This window comes from Fonsecaea pedrosoi, assembly GCF_000835455.1.
Source record: "Fonsecaea pedrosoi CBS 271.37 unplaced genomic scaffold supercont1.4, whole genome shotgun sequence".
In the NCBI taxonomy this organism is placed as follows: domain Eukaryota; kingdom Fungi; phylum Ascomycota; class Eurotiomycetes; order Chaetothyriales; family Herpotrichiellaceae; genus Fonsecaea; species Fonsecaea pedrosoi.
Window position 1 is genome coordinate 3,965,955 of NW_013550612.1, and position 19,910 is coordinate 3,985,864.

A 19,910-nucleotide genomic window follows, 5' to 3' on the forward strand; every position below is an offset into this window, starting at 1 on the left:
ATGAAGCTGCCATGAGCGTCAACCGGTTGCCCCCTGTCAACACCCATTTTTACGAGCATCGACATGTCAGCCCTGCCCCGTCCCAAGATTCCACGGGTTCGCAATTTCTGCCAAAGAGAAGGGATACAGAAAAGATTGCATATTCATCACCTGGCGCTACCAAGCGGCCGACTTTCAAAAGAAATTTCTCCAAACCCACCCAGTTCCTCCTTCACTCGACTGAAAGCTACTCATTACTACATGGGATACTGGAGGACGACGAGTCCCGGCGAATATTCTATTTCATGATATTGAACCTCTGCTTTATGTTGGTCCAGTCCACATATGGCGTTCTGACGGGATCCCTGGGCTTGATTAGTGACAGTATCCACATGTTCTTCGACTGTGTGGCCTTGCTGGTCGGGGTGTGTGCTGCTGTCATGAGCAAGTGGCCTCCCAGTCTCAAATTTCCGTACGGGTACGGAAAGATTGATACCCTTGCAGGGCTAGGCAATGGTATTTTCTTGATGCTAATAAGTATCGAGATCGTCTATGAGGCGATTGAACGGCTGTTCTCTGGTGCTGATGTCAGTCGAACTGCAGAGCTTCTTGTGGTCAGCACGATCGGTTTGTTTGTGAATCTGGTGGGCATTTTTGCTTTTCATGGTGCTCACGATCATGGGCATGGGCATGGGCATGGGCACGGACACGGGCACGATCATGGAAGTCATAGCCATAGCCATGGCCACGGTCATCATGACCATGACCACGATCATGATGATAAACATGATCATAGCCACCATGAAATCGTCGGAGCTCCTATGATCGCCTCCGCTTCACCGATGAAAGGCAAACAAGGGGCAGCGAGCGATCACCACCATGGTGGAGAAAACATGCAAGGCATCTATCTCCACATCATGGCCGATGCACTCGGCTCTCTGGCAGTTGTGGGATCGACCCTTCTTGTCCGCTGGACCGGTTGGAGCGGGTTTGATCCCCTCGCATCATGTATCATTGCCGTTCTCATCTTTGCGTCCACTATCCCGCTTGTCACGACAACGACAAAAACCCTCCTGTTGTCACTAAACTCTGACATTGAATACAACCTTCGAGACATCCTCAGTGGTGTGGCCGAAATCCGCGGTGTGGTGGGTTACACGGTGCCGAAATTCTGGCTCGAAGACATCAAGAAAGAGCCCGGTCATCACCACCACCATGGTCATTCCCATACACACGACGACCATTCACATTCGCATTCTCACTCACATAAAGACAGTGATGGGAAGAAGTGTGACGGCGAAAACTCCGATCCTACGGTGTTGGGTGTCATCCACATCATCGCCTCACAGCATGCAGATTTAGAGGATGTCAGAGAGCGGGTCTCGATGTATCTACGGCAGAGGAAAATGGATGTCGTTGTTCAGGTGGAGAGAGACGGGGAACAACGGTGTTGGTGCGGCGGAGGCCAGAAGAGTCCTAACACATGACTCTTGGGGCCTCTTGCGAAGCTTTGACATGTTTAATGAAAACAGTCCATGAACAACAGTTAGTGGTCAAGCCGGGAAAGGCAGGGTCACAACGAGCTTTACATTGGACAGCACAGCGACCGATGCTAACGCTCCCGCCAGCCGGTAGACCTATCGGTAGACCTATATGGTCTGCATATACGAAATTCTGAATAACTATTGAAAATCGACACATATAGTCCCTGTCCTTTTTTCTGCGGGGAACCATAACTTCTGAACATACCGGCATTGGACATGTGCGAGGCTGAAATGCAGGAAGTGTGAACGCGTAGTTTCTCCATCTGGCTCACGTGTCACTCACGCTGTACCTCCTCGCCTCGCACTCCCTGCCCCCTTCCTCGCACCCTGTTCCACCTCCTTTCTTTCCCTCAGAAATGAAAGAATACCAGATTCAGTGCGCTTTAAATGGCCTCAGTCACGTTATGCAGCTGCCCTACTCGACGATTCCAGTGTCTGCTCTGCCACTATCCCCTGAGGGATGCTGGTAAGTCGAGGAACTTTGGCCTCAAGGACAGATCTAACACCTACAGCAGTATCAAAGTGGCCACCGCCCAGGGCGCTTATTTGTCCGATATGCTACCAACCAGAGCGTCGCCAAAAAGTCCGTCTTGATTCTGACTGTATCAATACAGTCAGGGATCACCTTACAACGCTCCAAGACGCCAATGGGACACCGTCTTTCGACGACCTACTCGAATCTCTCGTTGCTGCCAGACCTTTGGCACCGCCCTCGATTGATCAGTCGAGCCATATGACCGAAGCCTTTCGGAAATGGTATCCTTTCCCTTTTTTCGAGAAACTTCCGTCTGAAGTTATTGACGAGATCTGCTCCTACCTTGGTCATTTTGCAGAATATATCGCCTTATACCATGCTACGTCGGTGGCTGCAATTCACAAGATGTACTCTCCGCCTCGCTGGGTCAGCTTTCAAGTCAAGCCTGGGACGACACTATACATGTCATTCAGCAGATTCGGGGGTCGTGATTATCTAACGGGCTTAGATGTTATTGACCGTGTGCCTAGCCAGAGTCAAGTGCTTCAGCTTCAAGATACGCTGATTATCTGCAGGGACCACTTCGGCATTCGTGGTCTCTACTGTAGTAGTCAGCAGATTCACCATCACGAAGCAGGCATATTTTTCCATACAGTCCCACTCCGAAAGGTCGGCACTCAAACTGTGAAGCTTTCTGCATTTTCTGATGTGAGTATGCAAGCTGGCCCTTCAAGTCTCCACTAATAATAACAGGGCCTTTTTCTCCGGAATATCATCGATGCCGAATCTCCCACTGTCGTCGAATGGAATGTGTTACCGTCCCCAAATCAAGGGACTGCCTTTCGATTTTCAATGCCCTTGTTGGAAAGCAGTTCTCTTCGTCGATATGAGTATCACGATCTCAGGAAAATTTCCGGTATTTCTACGGCCGTTTACCATTCAAGGACGGTTGGCATTTTCTGCCACCAACGAAATCTTCCTCGGCATGCCTACCAGACATTCACGGCCACAGTGGAGGCACTTTTTCCAAGCTCGTTGTTGGTTTTTCTCTATTTTCCTTTACATTTTCAGGAGACTATACGCACTATCGGTGTCCGTTGGATCGATTGGCCTCGATTCCCTCTGACCCACCCGGTCATCCAGGTATACCTCCAACGCTTGCTACCAGGAAATAACTAAAATAGCCTCTAGATCGCAACGACATTTGATAGGGCATATTCCCTCGGGCCACAGCCGCAACAGGAGGATCTTTTCGTATACGAAGCCTTACACGCGGATAACAATGGCTCGATCTGTGGCTTATTCCATTCCTCGGTCTATAACCCCACTTCTGCCTTCGCCGAGATTGGAATATTCTCATCAACTCGTTGTGACCGACGGGTAGGTTGGAATACTTCCCCCGGTCTACCTGTCCCCCGTCCTAATTGGGGGGGTCCGAACGGAGACTGGTGTCTCAGTAAGGCCTCCCTGGGGGCAAACATAATGCTTGAAGTTTGCATAGTCGACGTGGGCGACGCATGCCTCGGGGCTCTGCTTACGTACTCGGACGGCAGCCGTGAAGCGCTAGGTCAGTTTCGTTTTGATCGACACGCGACTGAGCAGGTGGAGATGCAGAGTTGTTCATTTCTCAACACTGAATTTGAAAGATCACACTACGTCATGATTCGCGGCCCCTCAAGACCCTGCGGCCAAAAGGAGGAGGCCCAGGGGTGGTGTAGGTTTCCTACGAGAGGGAAGATTGCATGGTGGTCTGGGCCAAATGGTAACCAAATTCATATTTTAGGTGATGACCCTTGAACTGGATCTAGTGCGTGGGCCTGTGTACTGTATTGGTTTGAGAAAAGGCTGAGTTTTACTACAAGCGATGTGTAGCTATCAGACAGAGCAAGAAGGGATCGACTCGGCGGTTGTGTGCGTATAGCACAAGGTTGGATAGGACGAATGCCTCGCGAAGGCCTCGCCGTAGGCCATGCATGATAAACAAAACAAAGATCGAAAGGTTCGAACTAAAGGAGGGTAGAACTATTGTATGAATTCTCTATCTTCTCTCGTCTTCACCGTCCGATTAAACCATGAACGAGTCGATGATGATAAGCATGCGCGGCATGGATGAATAAATGCTTGGACATTAAGCTTGCTCGTCGACCATGGACAAGTAGTTACACACGCTGGCTGCCCAGCTAGCACATCATCCGCAGCTCCACATACATTTTCCCCATTCGTGAGCAAAGAGAGAGAGAAAAACAAGACCAATCACGGTTCGATCCATGAAAAGCGCCTTACATTACCTTAGATTTGCAGGGTTGTAAAGTGTGCGGGATGTGGTCGAAGATTTTGATAAGGTCAGACGACCAGCCTTGTGCCTTTTCCCTTCTGTTCCCCTTTTCCTTACCACTCTTCTCCTTTCCATTGGTGGCTTACTTTACACCTGATTGCCCTGCGAACTCAGCTCCGCGGGCGGTTTCGGCTCGACGCCTGCTTGCGAACTGCCCACCGCGGTGGTCGATGTGACCTGGCTGCGCGTGTCGCTGGCCGACAACCCCATGCTTTCTCGACGAGGCGAGAGATGGCGGACGTCATCCCCAGCGACCTCGGCGGGCGCCTCTTTGTATTGCCCTTGTTGACCGTAACTGCCTCCTGAGGGGTAAAAGGGGGGCGGTGGTGATTGGCTCTGCGGGTACCCCATCGGCGGATATCCTGGGCCGACGGCCTGGATGCCGTACGGATGGCCATAGGCGTCGTGGACCTGCATCATCTGCGGCGGCTGGGCCTGCGGCGCCGTGTACCCGAATGCCGGGCTGAATCCGTGCGTGGGCGAGCCATACGGCGGCTGCTGCTGCTGTTGGTGCATCATGTTTGGACTTCCCATTGACGTTGCCACCGACATGTGTTTAGGATTCTCTTGTGCCGCCGCATAAGCCCCGGACTCGGGGCGAATTGGTCCGCCGGCTGCGGTGTTGGCGGCTTCTAGTTTCCGCATCTTTGCCCGTCGGCGATGGCGGACGGCGAGGCAAGCCCAGAGGAAGCCGATGATGAGAAGACCAGCCACACCGACGCCCACCCCAATCCCGATTTTGGCACCCGTGCTTAGATGGGTGTGATCTTCTTCCTCTTCGCCTTCTTCGTCGTCAGCGCAGGGAAGGCCCAGGGCCCACACTCTGGCGAGTCGAGTTAGCTTCAATACCGCGATGTCGGGTTCTTGAAAAGGGAAAGCAACGAGGCTGGGCTTACTGATTCACAATGACATTCACAGTCGGAGTCGTCGTTGCCGATTCTGCGACTAGAGAAGCCGATACCATCGAGGTTATGGATGCCAGCACATCCGAACCGGGCGAGATTGTCGTGGTGAGAGTGCTCACACAGGGGAGGTTACCAATAATGCTCTGGCCGTATGTGGTGAAGCCAATCGGACTGGTAAATTCGGTCAGTGCATACCAAGCAATGAAATAGCCAGAAGGGGAAAAGCCTGAGACTCACCAGCAGACCGGGTCGATGTCAACCATATCACTGCGGTCAAAAATCAGATCATATCTTTGCACCCTGGAGCTCTGGAGAGTGACGATACCTTGGACAGATGGTAAGAGGAGCGTTGCTCAGCATTGAGACGATCCCCGTGGGAGTCGGACTGGGAGTTGTGCCTGTCCAAGATGTGGTAGATTCATGTCCGTCGTCTTCATCGTTCGACTCCGTGGCCGACGGAGAAGAACTTGTGTCTTCTGGCTCAACATGTGTAAAGTTCAACGAAGGGCAGCATTCTGGCCGGTCATCGGAACAGCCCACGAGTGGGACTTCGACCGTGCCGCCGTCAGGGAATCTCAGGAGGGTAAATCGAGCGACATTGCATCTGGTCAAACGAGATCAATACCGGCAGTCCAATTACTCGGATATGTCAACATACGTTCCGATGAGCAGGGCCTGGCCTGTATATGGTACAGTCTGGATGGCCGGAACGCTGGTTGGGGTTGAATAAGAGGAGGAAGTGGTGGTCGTTGAATCATAACTGCTATCTGAAGGGTAGATAGTTGTAGTGTACGCATAGCCGTTTGTGTCGGTAGTGTAGACTACTGATTGCGCAAGAGCCACGAGGGGCAAGGCAAGCAGACACAAGGAAGAAGCCGTCCCCAACCACATCATTGCTGTCGACGGTGTTCGACGGTGGGATCAGTGACTCAAAGCTAGAGGGCAACGCCCTGTCCTACGTGAAGGAACTTCAAGAAAGTGAGGGATACCGAGAGGAAAAGAGGAACATGCGGCCCTACGGCGGCTGTGATCGATATACGTACTCTTGATCCCAAGACACTTCCCACTTCCACAGCCGGATCCAAGCAGACCCTTGCGCGTGAACTCGGACCGCTGTGGAGGGGGGAGGGTTGCCAGCATCCAAGACCAACGCCCGGGATCAGGCTTTTGTGTAACTGGCTGTCTGGCACGGACACGAAGTTGAGGCCTCCTGCGGATTCTTCCTTTTGCGTTGTCACTGCTGGACAGTTAGGCGACGACAAGCAAGCCCAGGTACGAGTAGTTTTGAGGCTTGACTCCAGTGGTTGGACTGTATTGGCCAGGGTCGGTGGACCCCAAGTCTGGACCCCAACTGATACGAGGCTCAACACGAAACCTTTTCCAACCAAGCAGGGTAAGGCAGGTCGATTTGGGCCGGCCACCTCGCCTGATTGGGCATGTGACGAAATCATGTGTCGAGGCTAGACTCCCACCTTGACTGGATTGTGAGTTTTTTTTTGGCTTGGATCTGGCCAAACTCGAGTAGCATTAGGAAACAAGTGTCTGAGGAAGACAAAGAAGAGGTGTCTCAATGCAGGGAGATGGCGTCTAGAGTGATCGGGGGTGGAGAGAGCCGCCGAAGCACGACATGATTTCTCTGTGCCCGGGCTTCACTGAGACTTTTTGTGAAATGGCTGGTCCAGTCCCTGTCACCTATCGTCGGATCAAGAAATAGTAAAGCGTGTTCAAGCTCAAAGGCGGAGGAAAGAAGACTTCAGCTGCCGAGATTCTTGGCGCCTGGGCTTCTTGGCGCCGATGCCGCATTGGAGAGACTCTCCGCCAGACACTCTTCGCCTCTCCACAGTCTGACCCGTCCTCTGCTTTAACATTCATGCAGGAGAGGGCTTCCACACCCATTTTTCCCTGTGAGCGGAATACCCTTCGCTAACGAGGGCGGACGCCAAGACAGCTGAGAATGAGGCGAGGCAAGGTGCATGTGCTCGAGTGACTCCAGACCTGGGTTCTTTCGCCACGGTACAATCCTCTGGTGATCAGCTCATGGAGGGACCAGCCCTTCCCAATGTTCTTTTGGCCGATTGGTCACTCGGAAGGACAGGATCAGCGGAGGGAGAGGTCGAGAAAGTTGAGATCCGGAGGCATTCGACGGAGCCGATCGACAAGTGTAACTCCCTCTCTCTTATCCGGTTCTAGCTGTCTGATCTCTAGCTGGATATTTGCTGGCTTTGTATCAGACGAGGCTGACCCTGAAAAATGAGAACTGGTCTACAACACTACAGATGGCCCGAGAGATCTCTATTCCCCGTGAGCAGAGCTACCGCATGAAAGGAACCAGTGGTGGTTTCATCCGTTGACGGTTCGCGATTAACCAACGCTTTTCGTGGTAAAGCTCAGCAGTCCTCAAGTCATTCAGTGGCCTGAAGCCCCCCCGTCCTTTTTCCCTCCACGAAAACGACCGGGGGTGTAAAGTGCCGTTTTCCATGAAGGAAATAAGATATCACGCTGAGCAAGATCACTCCTGCCCACACTGCCGGCGCCCAATTCGCCGTGCTCGTGTCCACCGGCAAGGTCGACGGGAAACAGCAGAAGACAATGGCAAAGCCGCAATACAGGAAAGCGAACATGTTGATGGCAAGCCCATAGCGTCCCAGACTCCATCGTGCCGCCGGCAGCGTCTCTCCGCGTATCCGCTTGAGACAGACACACCCGATTGAAACCATGTATGTGCTGAGCAGAGCCAGCAGGGTGAGAGAGATGATGATGTTGAACCTGGCCGATATTCGTTAGCTTCGCCTGGTATCTCTGAGGAAATAATGACAGAGTCTCTCCACATCCGAGTTCGTGAGAAGAGAGGCCTACTCACGCAGTTGTGGAGCCGATGTTGATGACGCACAGCACCGCGGACCAGAAAGAGGTCGCGTATACTGCGTTGAACGGAATGTTTCGCTTGCGTTCAATCTTGCTGAGCCACTGTGAGAATGGAAATCCGCGGTCTCTTGAGAACGCAAAGACCTCGCGGCTGGTCGTCGCCAGCGCAGTGATGTCGCCACTGAAGATGAGCACCAGCAGCAGAATGCACAGCACATAGGCCACAGCATTCGAGCCCGTATTGAGGAAGAGTTGTAGGTAAGGTGTCTCGGCGTTGATCGCCTCGTCAAGTGGTCCGATGCAGAACAGCATCGTAATCAACGTTATGATTCCCATGAAGAGGTTTAACAAGTAACTCCACCACATTGATCGTGGAACGTTCAGCGAGGCATCGGCGACCTCCTCTGAGATATGGCATGCGCTGTCCGACCCTATAGGAGGTTTACTAGGGTTGAACGAAGGTTCATTTCATAGAGGACATGCTTACCCAAGTTACAGTATAAGATCGCGACTTGCGAAACAAGACATGCGGTCCCAACGTTTCCCCAACCCCCATTGTCGGCAAAGGTCGCGAACACATCTTTGGCGCTGTTCTTGGGACACATGACTATTCAACAAAAGGGGATCAGTCAGCCGTGAAAGTCCCATACTCGGTCCAAGGCTTCTGACTTACCCCAAAGGGGGATGACCGTGACCAGGAAACCAAGGATATGGCCCACCAAGCTGATGGTCTCGATCATGGGAAGCGTCGTCGCACCCCAGGTGTTGAAGAAGATCGTGACAACCAACAGGGCGATACTGATGAGGGTGTACTGCCAGTTTGGAAACACAAAATCCGTGTCCGAGACGTCGATCAGGACCTCGATCAGAGTGCTGCAGACAAACACCCCCGAGGCACAACTGGCGAGCCAGCCGAGGGTCGACATCCAGCCTGCCGAGTAGCTGAGGAATTTCTGGCAGCGACTGGGAGCGAATTCCGACACCCAGTGATACTGCCCGCCGCTGGTCGGGGCCATGGACTCCATTTCCGCGAGACTCGCCACGACAGTCGAATAGCAGAGGATGGTTCCTATAAATGTCCAGAAGAGGCCAGCAAACCCACCATTGACCAAGCCCAGGGCGAGAGAGACCAAGACGAATTCCCATGTGGCCATGTATCTGAGACATCGAGGCTGATGTTAGCCCCACGGTTAAACTGGACGGATAGAGGACCGATCATCTGGGCGCAACTGCGCCTCTCTGGCGCCTCTCTGGAGACATATCCAGATGCACTTTTGCCCAAGATTGAAGAGAGGGCTCGACTCAAACTCACATCGATATGAATCCGAGTGTGGAAACGAGAGAAAAGTTCCGCTTGAATTCCTGCCGCTTGCCAAGTCTGAACATGTCCCTGATATCCTGAGCGGTGTCACCCGAAAGTCCATGCTGGCTCTCCTGTATGCTGTTGTCGGAGGGCGATTCTTCGTCTGCGGCCAAGACGAATTTCGAGGCTTGTGTCTTCTCGTCAGAGGAAGCCCTGCCACCTCCACCCTCGCCATGGCGGCAAAAAGACCCTATCCCATCATGAGCGCTCATTTTGAGCCGTTGGGATCAGGTCCGTCTTTATCGTGTTTAGATATCTCAAAAGGACAAAGAGGGCGAAGCAAACAAGCATATCAATAACTAAGTCGAGGTAAGACAAAGACACCAGAAACTCCAGCTTCTCACACACGGTCGAATATCCGTGGGTTCGAAGGAATGGTTGAGAACGAAGGCAAAAGGAAGCAGAGACCGTATCAGCCCTGCGGCTTCTGTGGGATGGGAGAATTGCCATGGTCCAGATCGCGGAGTTCTTTCATGCAGAGCGTTGCACACGGCAATGCCTCGACGGAAGCGCTTGACAAGATCTTGACAAATCGCCATCATTCAAGGCAGTGAAGATCCCTTGCGGGGCCCTCATGGGCCGTCGGGTGATGCGCCAGTAGTGTGCTCAAGTACGTTCCAGGGCTACAAGATACGGCATGCATGTGGCGGGATTTGTCGTGGCCCCCTTGTGGACTTGAGGAAGGTCGAAGTCGTCCGGCCACAAAGTGTAACAGGTAAGTATCAATAATGCTGCATCGGATTCGGCGCGGTGAACCTCTCCGGGACAAGCGCAATGCCGTGGGATCAGATCATGGCCACAAAGATTGGGGTGTTAGCGTCGAGGGTGGGCAAAAGGTTCAATCTTCGATCATGTCGACCCCTGGTTAGGAGGATGAATTGCTTATCGGTAGTGAATGGTACCCAATGGCCGTGGCCAGGACAAAAAGTCCATCCCTGAACAAGTTCTCCGTAGGTTGAAAGCAGTCTTCGGCACAAGTCAATCCACACTCATATCGAGTTAACGAGGTCATCTGTCGCGGAAACAATTCCTGAGAAAAAGCAAAAAAGACCCGCGAAAAACGATACAAGGAAACAGGTGCAGATTATATGGTCGTTAAATTCGGCTTCTACCTCAAAACAAAAATCGCAAAGAAGTTATTTACCCCTCCTGCTCACGACACATTCTCAGATGGTATCTGTACATACAATTGTTCAACCACCTGCCAGTCCATGTTTTCAAGTGTCGAGTCTTCGTTCTCATCAATTCAGCGCGCGCGCAGCAAAACATGCAAAGGGCGGCCCTCTCTTACACATATCCCCCTAACATGTGAGAGAGAAAAACCTGTGACTTCCCAACAACGCCTTGCATTTGATCAAATATGGGGGAGAGGGGGAGAGGTGCAAAAATTCTTTCCAAGAGATGGCTCGGCTGGCTCACAGCCTAGCTGTCCCTTGTAGAGATATAAATTATAGTTGATTGGCCGCGCCTTTTTTTTTTCTTCACAAGCCTGCTGCAATCTTGCCGGCAGCCTCGTCCGCGACACTCTCTTCGTACCAAGCCTTGATGCGGGCAGCCTTTTCGGGGCTTCGGACCTTGACGTCCATCTCGAAGGGGAGAGGGCCGCCGATCAAGTTAGGGGTGAAAGCATTCGAATCGGGCCACTTGGGTTGTCCGTTGGCATCCATGTAGGGCTTGAGTTCGAAGCAGCCGACGATGCTGCCGCAAGCGACGAGCAGCTCAGCCTCGGTGATTTCAATACCAGGGCACATGCGGCGACCCATTCCGAAACCGTGGTGGCCCATGAGTCTGGGATGTTCTGTAAGAGGCTCCTTGTACGTGGGGTATTCCTTCTCGAGCCATCGCTCGGGCTTGTACGTCTCTGCGTCAGGGTAGAGCTCGGGGTTGCGGGCGAGAGCGAGGTCGACCGCGTGGATAACAGCGCCCTTGGGGAGGTAGTATCCGTTCCATTCATCATCCTCTTCGAGAAGACGGGGCACACCCAATGGGACTGGTGGTCGCCATCTGACGCACTCCTTGATAGCAGCACGGAGGATAGGTAGGTTGGGAGCATCCGAGACCTCGATGACACGGTCGCCAATGACTTCGTCGTATTCCTTGCGGACCTTTTCTTGCCATTCCGGGTGGAGAACCATGGCGAGGAAGAAGCAGTAGAGAGGACCACCGATGGTGAAGATGGCGACAGTCACCAACATACCGACGGCGTAGGCGGCCTCATGGTCGTCGAAACCAAAGGATCGGCTACCGCTCTCGGCTTCCTTGCGTTCAAAGTAGGTGCGTGCGTAGCTGATGGGAGCGATGCCCTGGTCCATTTCCAAGCGGACCTGCTTCATCAGACCCTTCCAGAGCTTCTCTTCCTTCTCACGTCGTTCGCGCACGCGTCTAATCGAAGGGTTCAACCATTCAGGGAGGCTGCCCAAGAAAGGCAAAAGATTGGTGATGGGACCCGAGGGGGAAATCTGAGGGATGAATTCACCAGCGTTCTTGCAGTGCGCCGCAGCAGAGGCCGGGCTACCGTAACCGAGACGAGCACTGATGCGACCGCAGAATCGATCGGTCAAAGCGAAATGGTCCTTGGGGTCAATGAGGAGCTTGTACATGAACCGTTTGGCCTCGTGGCTGACATAGCCGTAGTACTTCTGGTTGAAGCCCTGGGTCAAGACGGTGTGGGCGAACTTGCGCTGGTTGCGCCAGTGGTCTGCGTTTCCATTAGTATTTAAACTGTGACTTGTTCAACGAAGCCCAAACTCACCGTCATGAGCCAAAAGAGGCAGATACTGTCCCTGGGAGTCACTGCCCGGAACAGCAGGCACCATGGGACGAGAGGAGTAGATTCTGGCCTTCTTGCAGAGCAAGTCGTAGGCGATCTGCGCGTCACCGACCCAGATGTGCATCTCACCGCAGATGGTGGAGCGGAAAATGCCGTTGTATTCATCACAAAACTTCTTCATCGCAAACCAAGGGGCCATTGGGTCGACATCGTGGACGCGTCCGATATACGGGATGGTGCTCATGGGGCCCGGGATGAGCTTGAGACCTGGGGGAGGACGATCTCTCATGGCATATTTGATGATCTGAATGGCGGTAACCAGGACGAAAATGCCAGTACCAATGAACCACTTGTAGGTCCCAATGGCATTGACAGCTTGTTGGGATTGGAAAAGAACGTCGGAGGTCTCGTTGGCATTGAGGTAGCTGGAGATCTGGGTCATGATGACCGACGGCGAGATGGAGGCCGCCATTGTGAGGCAAAAGCAAAAAGGAAAAGGAACTGCCCTTGCAACTGACAATTGCAAGAGAAGCAGAAACCAAACGAAGGGAAGTGATGAATAGATATGGAAGGGGACAACAAAAGGGGATGGATCCTTTGGGGGGGGGGTGTGGGCGTCAAGGAGTCGGTAATATATTAGGGCCAGCCATAAGGCAATGCAGGCTTGGGCTGGGCCACCATCATGCAATTATTCAGAAGCACCAACGTGGATGATGTGATAGGCGCATCAGGAGGGCGCAGCTTACGATCAGGACTGCAGGACTGGACTGGGGGGGGCAAGCGTGGGCGCACAAGAAAGTCAGACCTTTTCTCCGTGGCTAACAGGTTTGTGTTTCTCTGCTGCTCCAGGACTCAGGAGGCGGGCATTCAGGTGGCCTCAGCCGCCCCATCATCAGCGTTGAAAATTGGACGACAACGATACATTAGCCCACGTTAGGCACGACTAGCGGCTGTCAATCATAACACGGTCATGCCGAAAAGAGATCAAGGGTGGATCTTGGCTGCTCCAATTTTGGAACACGAGCGGTACAGCCACGGGGGTTCCACTGTGTTCCCCTGATACTGGTACTGTACAGCCCCTGAGGCCACTTTGCTAAGATTGGCATGTCCGTAGTGGCGCTAGGCGGGTGTTAGGTCTAGCGTCTCGGGCTCAGGCTGGGCATGTCCCCTTTGAGGGCGTGGTCACATGACCACTCACTTGACCCAATACCATCTCAATACCAAGTCGATACCAGATTGATGTTGTTTAATCTTCCGCCGCTACACAACGCCACCAATAACACAGGTCAATTTTTGAAACATCGTAAAACCTTGGATGCGAACATGCGGCCCAACGATCCCCTCTATCTCGTGTCTCCAAGGAGGAGCCAGAATGTCATCATCACCAGACAACGGCTTGAAAGCAGGCCACAGTATATGACCACTTCATTCTCTAAACAGAGCCTTGGGGAATCTTGTACCGACAACAGTATGCTGACAGGAGGAACGATGGATTTAGACTCGCTTACTTACTCTCTCGAGTTTCATCCTAGGAGGATCAAATTGGACAAGTCTCTCCACCACAACAATTGAGTCCTCCAGCTCCACAAGCACCGGAGCCCCAGACCCTCGCGGTCTCGTTTCTCTGAACTTGCCGAGCTACCACATGTGGTAGTACCTAGGCGTTATCTAGGCGAGGATCGAGAACCTACTTGTACCATACTTCCTGACTACCCCCTGCCCCCAGAATAATGACTTCTCGGAAATCGGGAACCGGGTCGGTTCTTGATAACTCGTAGTAATCCAGGCCAGCCTCGTCTTTTGCCAAGCGAACCACGTGCGAGGCTGAGTTATCTTGGCGCCTGTTCCCCCCAAGCCAATGTTGGTTTGTAGGTACATTACCTTCAGCCTTTTGGCGGGTTTGGTCCTTGCATCACTCCTTTGCGAATGTCTTGCACTCCTTGATAACTCTGTCTCTAGGGACAAAACATGCGTGATCGCTGAATCCGGGCAGTTGAGGCAAGGGATTTCAACTTCATGCGAGTCGCCTGCAGGTCGGGGGGTTTTTCGCCAAGCGGACACTGACCTCCTGCACTCGTCTCGACACAATCTTTTGCACCTACAATCCGGCAAGCCAGTCAGCCTGAGCCACTTCCCTTGCTTCTCACTTGCTGCAAGGCCTTCACCGCTCAGCTCTCTCCAGCCAATCCTATTGTATCATCTTCCATGGAAACTCTCAGAGACGGTCTGGAGTCTGTGACTCTTCCCTACTGGCCAACTTGCAGAAACGCGCTGACCTGGTCGTCCGAGGATCTGGCAGTCGCTGCAGGTGAGCTGGTGCATATCCTAACCCCTCGCGATGCCTCCAAATCTCTGGGTGACCCCGGGCACAAGCAGTGGCACACGTTCACTCTCCGCGTCAATCAGTTTCAGCAGTCAGAGTGGCCTTCTCAAGAACTGGCCACCATCACCCAGTTTTCCATAGGGGAGGAGCTGTCCGAGTCTACAGTTGTGTCACTTTCTTGGTCCCCAGCCGGTTTGGGTATCTACCGAAGAAGCGCCCTAGCTATTTTGACCTCAAATCTCATTCTATCGCTCTGGGAGTCTAACGGGAGACTTGGGGTTTGGCAGCGAACGGCAATTGTCAACCAGTATCTTCCCATTCCATCCAGTGGTGATGACACCGGCAGTTCCAGACGAAAACGACGAGTTCGTGCCTTCCACTGGCTGCCTGCACTCTCGCCTCCTGCAGGATCCAGGTGGGGCTCTCAGTTCCTAGCTGTGGCCGATGATGATTTCACAGTCTCGTTCTTTTATCTGTGGAAGACGAATGGTGCGGTATATGGACACTGGTCATACAAAATTCTTGCACAATACAAATTCCCCGGCTTCCAGCACTTGACTGCAAGTGCAATGAAGAAGCTAGGTTTGCGAACAATTCTAGCCCAAACCTCACCAATCTCAAAGTTGGAGACAAGTGAATGGGAGTTTGAAGACGAAGCAAGTAAGCATTCCGGGACGGCTGCCCTGGATGTCAAGGTAAGTTTTGGCCAGTGCAGTGAAGCGAAATATCTGTCGCTACAAGTCAAGTGGATGGGTGCAGGTAATGGGAAAACCGAACCCACGATGGTGCTTACAGTTACGCCCGCGAAGTCGGCGTCCGGCATTTTGTCCTCAGAAATACCCACGCTGGGCCAATTTGAATTTGCGATACAGAAATCTCGTTCCGATTTCGATCGCAAGTTCGGCCTTGATGGAAGGACCCGAGTTAATTGCTGGGGCACTGTTTTTTCTCCAGACCGCACGATTGCAGCGGCATGCATCTCGCTACATCCTTCAGACATGATCGAGTACGGCGCCCCCTCGAGTCAACGCACGACAGTTGTGTTCACGCTCGTACAGGAGCCAACGGTCTCCGATCACCTCCCCGAGAATACATCCGAGGCGCAAAAACGCATTCTTGAGCATATAATGGAGTCATCCCTAGATTTGGTGAAAACGGACCTGGATAAACACATTGTGCGGACCGCTGCTGCCTTGATTAAACTGCATTTTAAAGATTCCTCGTCTCTTACACGCTGGGCAGATGATTTGCTCAAACTACTTCCCCCAGGAGCCTTTCCTCAAGATTCCAATCGCCCTGATCAGCGACAGCTTTATAATGACGCTGGCGACACCGCAGGCGCGGGATCGAGAGGTGAAGAAAGCGTTCTTGCCGATGAAGTTTGCGACCTCTGTGGCGAGATCATCCCGTTCTCAGCAGACCCGAGTCGAGCAAGATGCAATCGAGGCCATCAATTCAGCCGGTGCAGTCTTTCCTTCGTTGCTATCCAAGAGCCCGGAATTTCCATGTTTTGTTCTAAATGCGGTAGGCAATTCCTCGATCCCGGCAAGCTGGAATGCGTTGGTGGTCCGAGCTTGAGTCAAGCACTGTTTGATTACTTCGATGTCTGCCCGTATTGCCAGGGCATGTTCCGAGGCTGAGGCTGGAATGCGGCTCGATGAAGCCATTCTGTGTCACCATCTGAGATTGGGGCTGCGAACAGGTTTGCGCGTGCACGCCCGTCATCGCGTTGGCAGAAAGCGATTTTTTGGCCTGTTCTCTTCTTTGTTCTCTCCGAAGAAGTCAAATTATCCAGACTTGACCGGATTCCGCAAAACTTCATCGCCAGTCTTTCTGGGAACAGAACTTGCCGCAAACGGCAAAATCTTCTTTCAATATGAACGCTCACCGCAAACATCTACCCAAGATGGAGTCGCTTAAAACAACCTTCAGCGATGAAGCTGAGTTCGAACTCCTTGTTATCTCTCTGGTGGTGGGTATTCTGTACCCATGGTCTTTAATCCCTCAAGCCCGATACGAGTCTTTGCCCGGCAACAAGTCGTTATCCATCGAGCGACTCCCAAACCTCACAAAGAGGGACCAAAAGCCAGTGTCGCCAAAAGGATCTACGAAATGACATCTGGTGACATGCCCAAATCCTCATCTCCAGCTTCTGGCTGGCGGGTAGGGGTTTCTCGCTTGATGCGACAGTCCCAAGATCCACCACACCCGCCTCCGCCTCCCACAGAAGTCAGCCGGTGGTCCAAAACAACCACGGAATCAGAGATATCTGATGCCTTTTCGGAACCGCCGTCCTCATTGCCAGACAAGAGACGGAGTTTTCTCAAGAGGAAGTCAAAGTTGAAGAGGCAATCAAAGGATACTGCAAACTCGAGTCCAACGGACCCGTTTTACGATCCTGTGACCAGGCAGCTTCAACCGTTTGGGGATGTCCCTCCCATCATTTCCACCGGTGGCGACGCTCAACCGAGAACGATGTCTACCTCGGACTCGGATGCCTCGTCTGAGCTCGATCCGACCAGCCCAGTCATCCACAGAGCAAGCAGCGTCCGTGTGAGCAAACCGCATATCGTGCTCCACAACAACAGCTCCGGCGGTTCGGTGCCCAGGCTCTATGCTCCTCATTCGACCCCGACATCGACTCATGACGGGCCGTCCACGGCGAAAACATCGCAGACCTTGGGCGAAGGCCTCAAACATCTCTCCAACTTGGCCGATGTCGAGAAGAGCGAGGAACCTGTCGTCCCAGGCGGTCCAGGCGATGCTCTGAAGGCGCTCGAAGGTCGAGAAGAGCCGCAACAGAAAGAGGACGACATCACCGCACTCCCTCGGGTGCCTGCCGAAGTCAGCACCGAGTGCGGCGATACGATGAAGGAAACCATCCTCGAGTGGCCAGACACTCCGAGTCGGATTGAAGCACTCGACACCTTGCCCACACCTTTTGGCGGGTTTGGCTCTGTACGAGTGCTTCGGACATCTAACGCAACCTACTCAACAAGTGGAAGCACGAATACCACCTATGTTTCTCCTCCCTCTATCATTACAGACGGTCTCCGCGCGAATCCTCCCTCCGAGAATGACAAGAAACTGTCTCGTGCCATCTCAGCACCGGTGCGCAACCCAGCGCGTCGGGTGATGATCCGGCCCACAGATCTGATCATTAACAAAGGGGCCCACGACCATAAATTGTACCGTGAGAACATTGTCAGCACCCCGTACCCGGCAAGACACAGCAGCATCGGAGAGATTGACGAGATTACTGCTCCCGGTGCACAGGCAACGGGAAACAAGACGCCCAACACAAAGCGTTCGAGGCCACTCTCTCACCACACAGAAAAGTCGGCAGAACAAGACGGTGAGGGCGAGGGCGAGACCAAGACCACGAACCACGACGACGACACTACTGCTCAAGATATCCAGGACAACGACGAGAAACGAGACATGGCCCCCGAGATCCCCTTCTCCACAAAGCCCACACTCTCACCAACCCCGGCGCCCCTAACAGCCAAATCCGACCGATTCCCTTCGCCGTCGGCTCCGGAAATTCTCTTCCTGGACCTTCGCTTGGCCCGTCATCCGTCCGCCCGGATCACAGTGGAGATCAAGGTGACGGACAAAGCGACCTTTGATGACGAGCAGCTATTCACAATGGTGCGGCACAGCTACGTGACGAAGCTGATGGGCCGTGGGAGATGGTGGTTCTGCGCCCGGACCTTGGAGGCTGCCAGCATGAGGGTTGCTCAGCCTTTTGATCCAAACGCGCCGTTCTGGTATGGCACGCCGCAGCATCTCGGAACCGGCGACAGCGCTGTAGAATTTGACGGTGCCGATTTCGTGCGGCATCTCCTCAACCCGCGCGTTGGACGTCGGCGGAAGATGTGGCTGCTCTGGCTCCGCAACCACCAAAGCGTCGATGCACATGGCAACGACAACAGCAAGGACCATAACGGCATCGACAATGCCAATGTTGCGAGTCCAGCACGTCGCACCCGCGACCGTGGCCGTAGATCCCACTTGGCCCAGCATGATGGCTACGCGCAGGGATACGGTCATAGCCCACAGCAGGCAGACGGCAGTGCAAAGAGTCCGGTCTTTTCGTTTATGCATTCGCGCAACAACAGCGACGGCATCAGCAACAACAATGAGACCTCATCCGCAACACAAGCCAACAGTCTCAACAACATGGCCGGTGCAGGTTTGGGGTGGTCAGCTGGAGGACTCGTCGGGAAACAACCCTCGGTGTCTCTCCCACGAATGCCCTTCCAGCCGTCCGCCATGTCGTCGTTCCACCGAACGAAATCCCTCGCGGCCCATACTTCGGCAACTACCATGCCCCTATCCTCCTCCCCGTCGACCATTTCTTCACCATACACCGCGAATCCTTACGCATCATACCTATTCCACCTTCAGCAACAGCACCAACCACCACTGCTACCAGTACAAAACCAAGGTCCCCCCACGATTCACCTCCACCACACCTTCTCGCTCCCTTCCATGGCCATCTTCACGTTCGTGCTCCTCATGCTCTCAGTCCTCACGACCACGTTCTGGATCCTGTTTGGCTATCCCGGCCGCAGCGCCGCCGCAGGGAACGCCATCACGACGGTCGCGGGCCACGAGTACGCGCTGAGTTGGCGGCGCGACGCCCAAGCCCGCGTCGGGGTCGGGCTGGTCATGGGCGTGGTGGTCCTTTTGCTCGGGGCAGGCTGCGAGGTCGCGTGGGTCTGGACGAGTTGGGTCCTTGTCTAGAGGGAGGTAGCTAGCTAGCTAGCTAGCCAGATCCAGTGCCAGGGAAGGATGATTTCCAGACAAGAAACGAGTGAGCGAAGACCTCGAGATCTCGAGCAAGGACCCGAGAAAAGAAGGAGACGCAGGGAGACGCAGGGGGGAGAGTAGAGCGAATATAGCCAAGAGGGCAGGACGGGCAGGAGGGGACGTTGTCGTTTACTCAAATAACAAGTAAATGTACTCGGCTGATCGGTATATCATGTCCTATGTGTACCTACGAGGATATATGTAGGCACACAGGTACACAGGTACATTCACACATCTGTCCACACACGAATGTCCTCACTTGGTTGGGGGGCTGTAGCCCAGCTACTAAACTATGTGGATACCCTTCGTACCTACATCGTAGCTGCGCATGTACCTACCTACCTACACCCAACTCCCCAACTACTACTGATTCATCTCGTTCGATGAAATGCTCCTCCGCCGACCTCATTTCGCCATAATCTACTCGTTTTTATATTATTCATTTTACACACACACACACACACACACACACACACACACACACACACACACACACATGCACCAACACTGTCAAGCAACCCTGCGTGAAATCATGT

At 53.3% G+C, this 19,910-nt stretch overlaps 6 protein-coding genes across 6 annotated transcripts; 3 read left to right on the top strand and 3 right to left on the bottom strand.

The window, feature by feature from the left end:
* Positions 1 to 11: 11 nt before the first annotated feature.
* Positions 12 to 1,466, top strand: Z517_07240 (uncharacterized protein; the record flags this gene model as incomplete). The annotated part of the gene is made up of 1 exon (XM_013428978.1): positions 12 to 1,466. The coding sequence occupies one exon, from the start codon at positions 12 to 14 to the stop codon at positions 1,464 to 1,466; it is 1,455 nt and encodes a 484-aa protein (XP_013284432.1).
* A 2,954-nt stretch (positions 1,467 to 4,420) lies between these two features.
* Positions 4,421 to 6,129, bottom strand: Z517_07241 (uncharacterized protein; the record flags this gene model as incomplete). Its single annotated transcript, XM_013428979.1, has 5 exons — positions 4,421 to 5,156; positions 5,230 to 5,409; positions 5,476 to 5,505; positions 5,564 to 5,842; positions 5,897 to 6,129. 5 exons carry the CDS (start codon positions 6,127 to 6,129, stop codon positions 4,421 to 4,423), a joined length of 1,458 nt encoding a protein of 485 aa, XP_013284433.1.
* Positions 6,130 to 7,640: 1,511 nt separating this feature from the next.
* Positions 7,641 to 9,257, bottom strand: Z517_07242 (uncharacterized protein; the record flags this gene model as incomplete). The annotated part of the gene is made up of 4 exons (XM_013428980.1): positions 7,641 to 8,004; positions 8,099 to 8,534; positions 8,591 to 8,710; positions 8,777 to 9,257. 4 exons carry the CDS (start codon positions 9,255 to 9,257, stop codon positions 7,641 to 7,643), a joined length of 1,401 nt encoding a protein of 466 aa, XP_013284434.1.
* Positions 9,258 to 10,947: 1,690 nt separating this feature from the next.
* Z517_07243 (uncharacterized protein) lies at positions 10,948 to 12,708 on the bottom strand (the record flags this gene model as incomplete). Its single annotated transcript, XM_013428981.1, has 2 exons — positions 10,948 to 12,164; positions 12,219 to 12,708. 2 exons carry the CDS (start codon positions 12,706 to 12,708, stop codon positions 10,948 to 10,950), a joined length of 1,707 nt encoding a protein of 568 aa, XP_013284435.1.
* Positions 12,709 to 14,441: 1,733 nt separating this feature from the next.
* Z517_07244 (uncharacterized protein) lies at positions 14,442 to 16,199 on the top strand (the record flags this gene model as incomplete). Its single annotated transcript, XM_013428982.1, has 1 exon — positions 14,442 to 16,199. The coding sequence occupies one exon, from the start codon at positions 14,442 to 14,444 to the stop codon at positions 16,197 to 16,199; it is 1,758 nt and encodes a 585-aa protein (XP_013284436.1).
* Positions 16,200 to 16,548: 349 nt separating this feature from the next.
* On the top strand, positions 16,549 to 19,308 carry Z517_07245 (uncharacterized protein; the record flags this gene model as incomplete). Its single annotated transcript, XM_013428983.1, has 1 exon — positions 16,549 to 19,308. The coding sequence occupies one exon, from the start codon at positions 16,549 to 16,551 to the stop codon at positions 19,306 to 19,308; it is 2,760 nt and encodes a 919-aa protein (XP_013284437.1).
* Between the last annotated feature and the right edge of the window lie 602 nt (positions 19,309 to 19,910).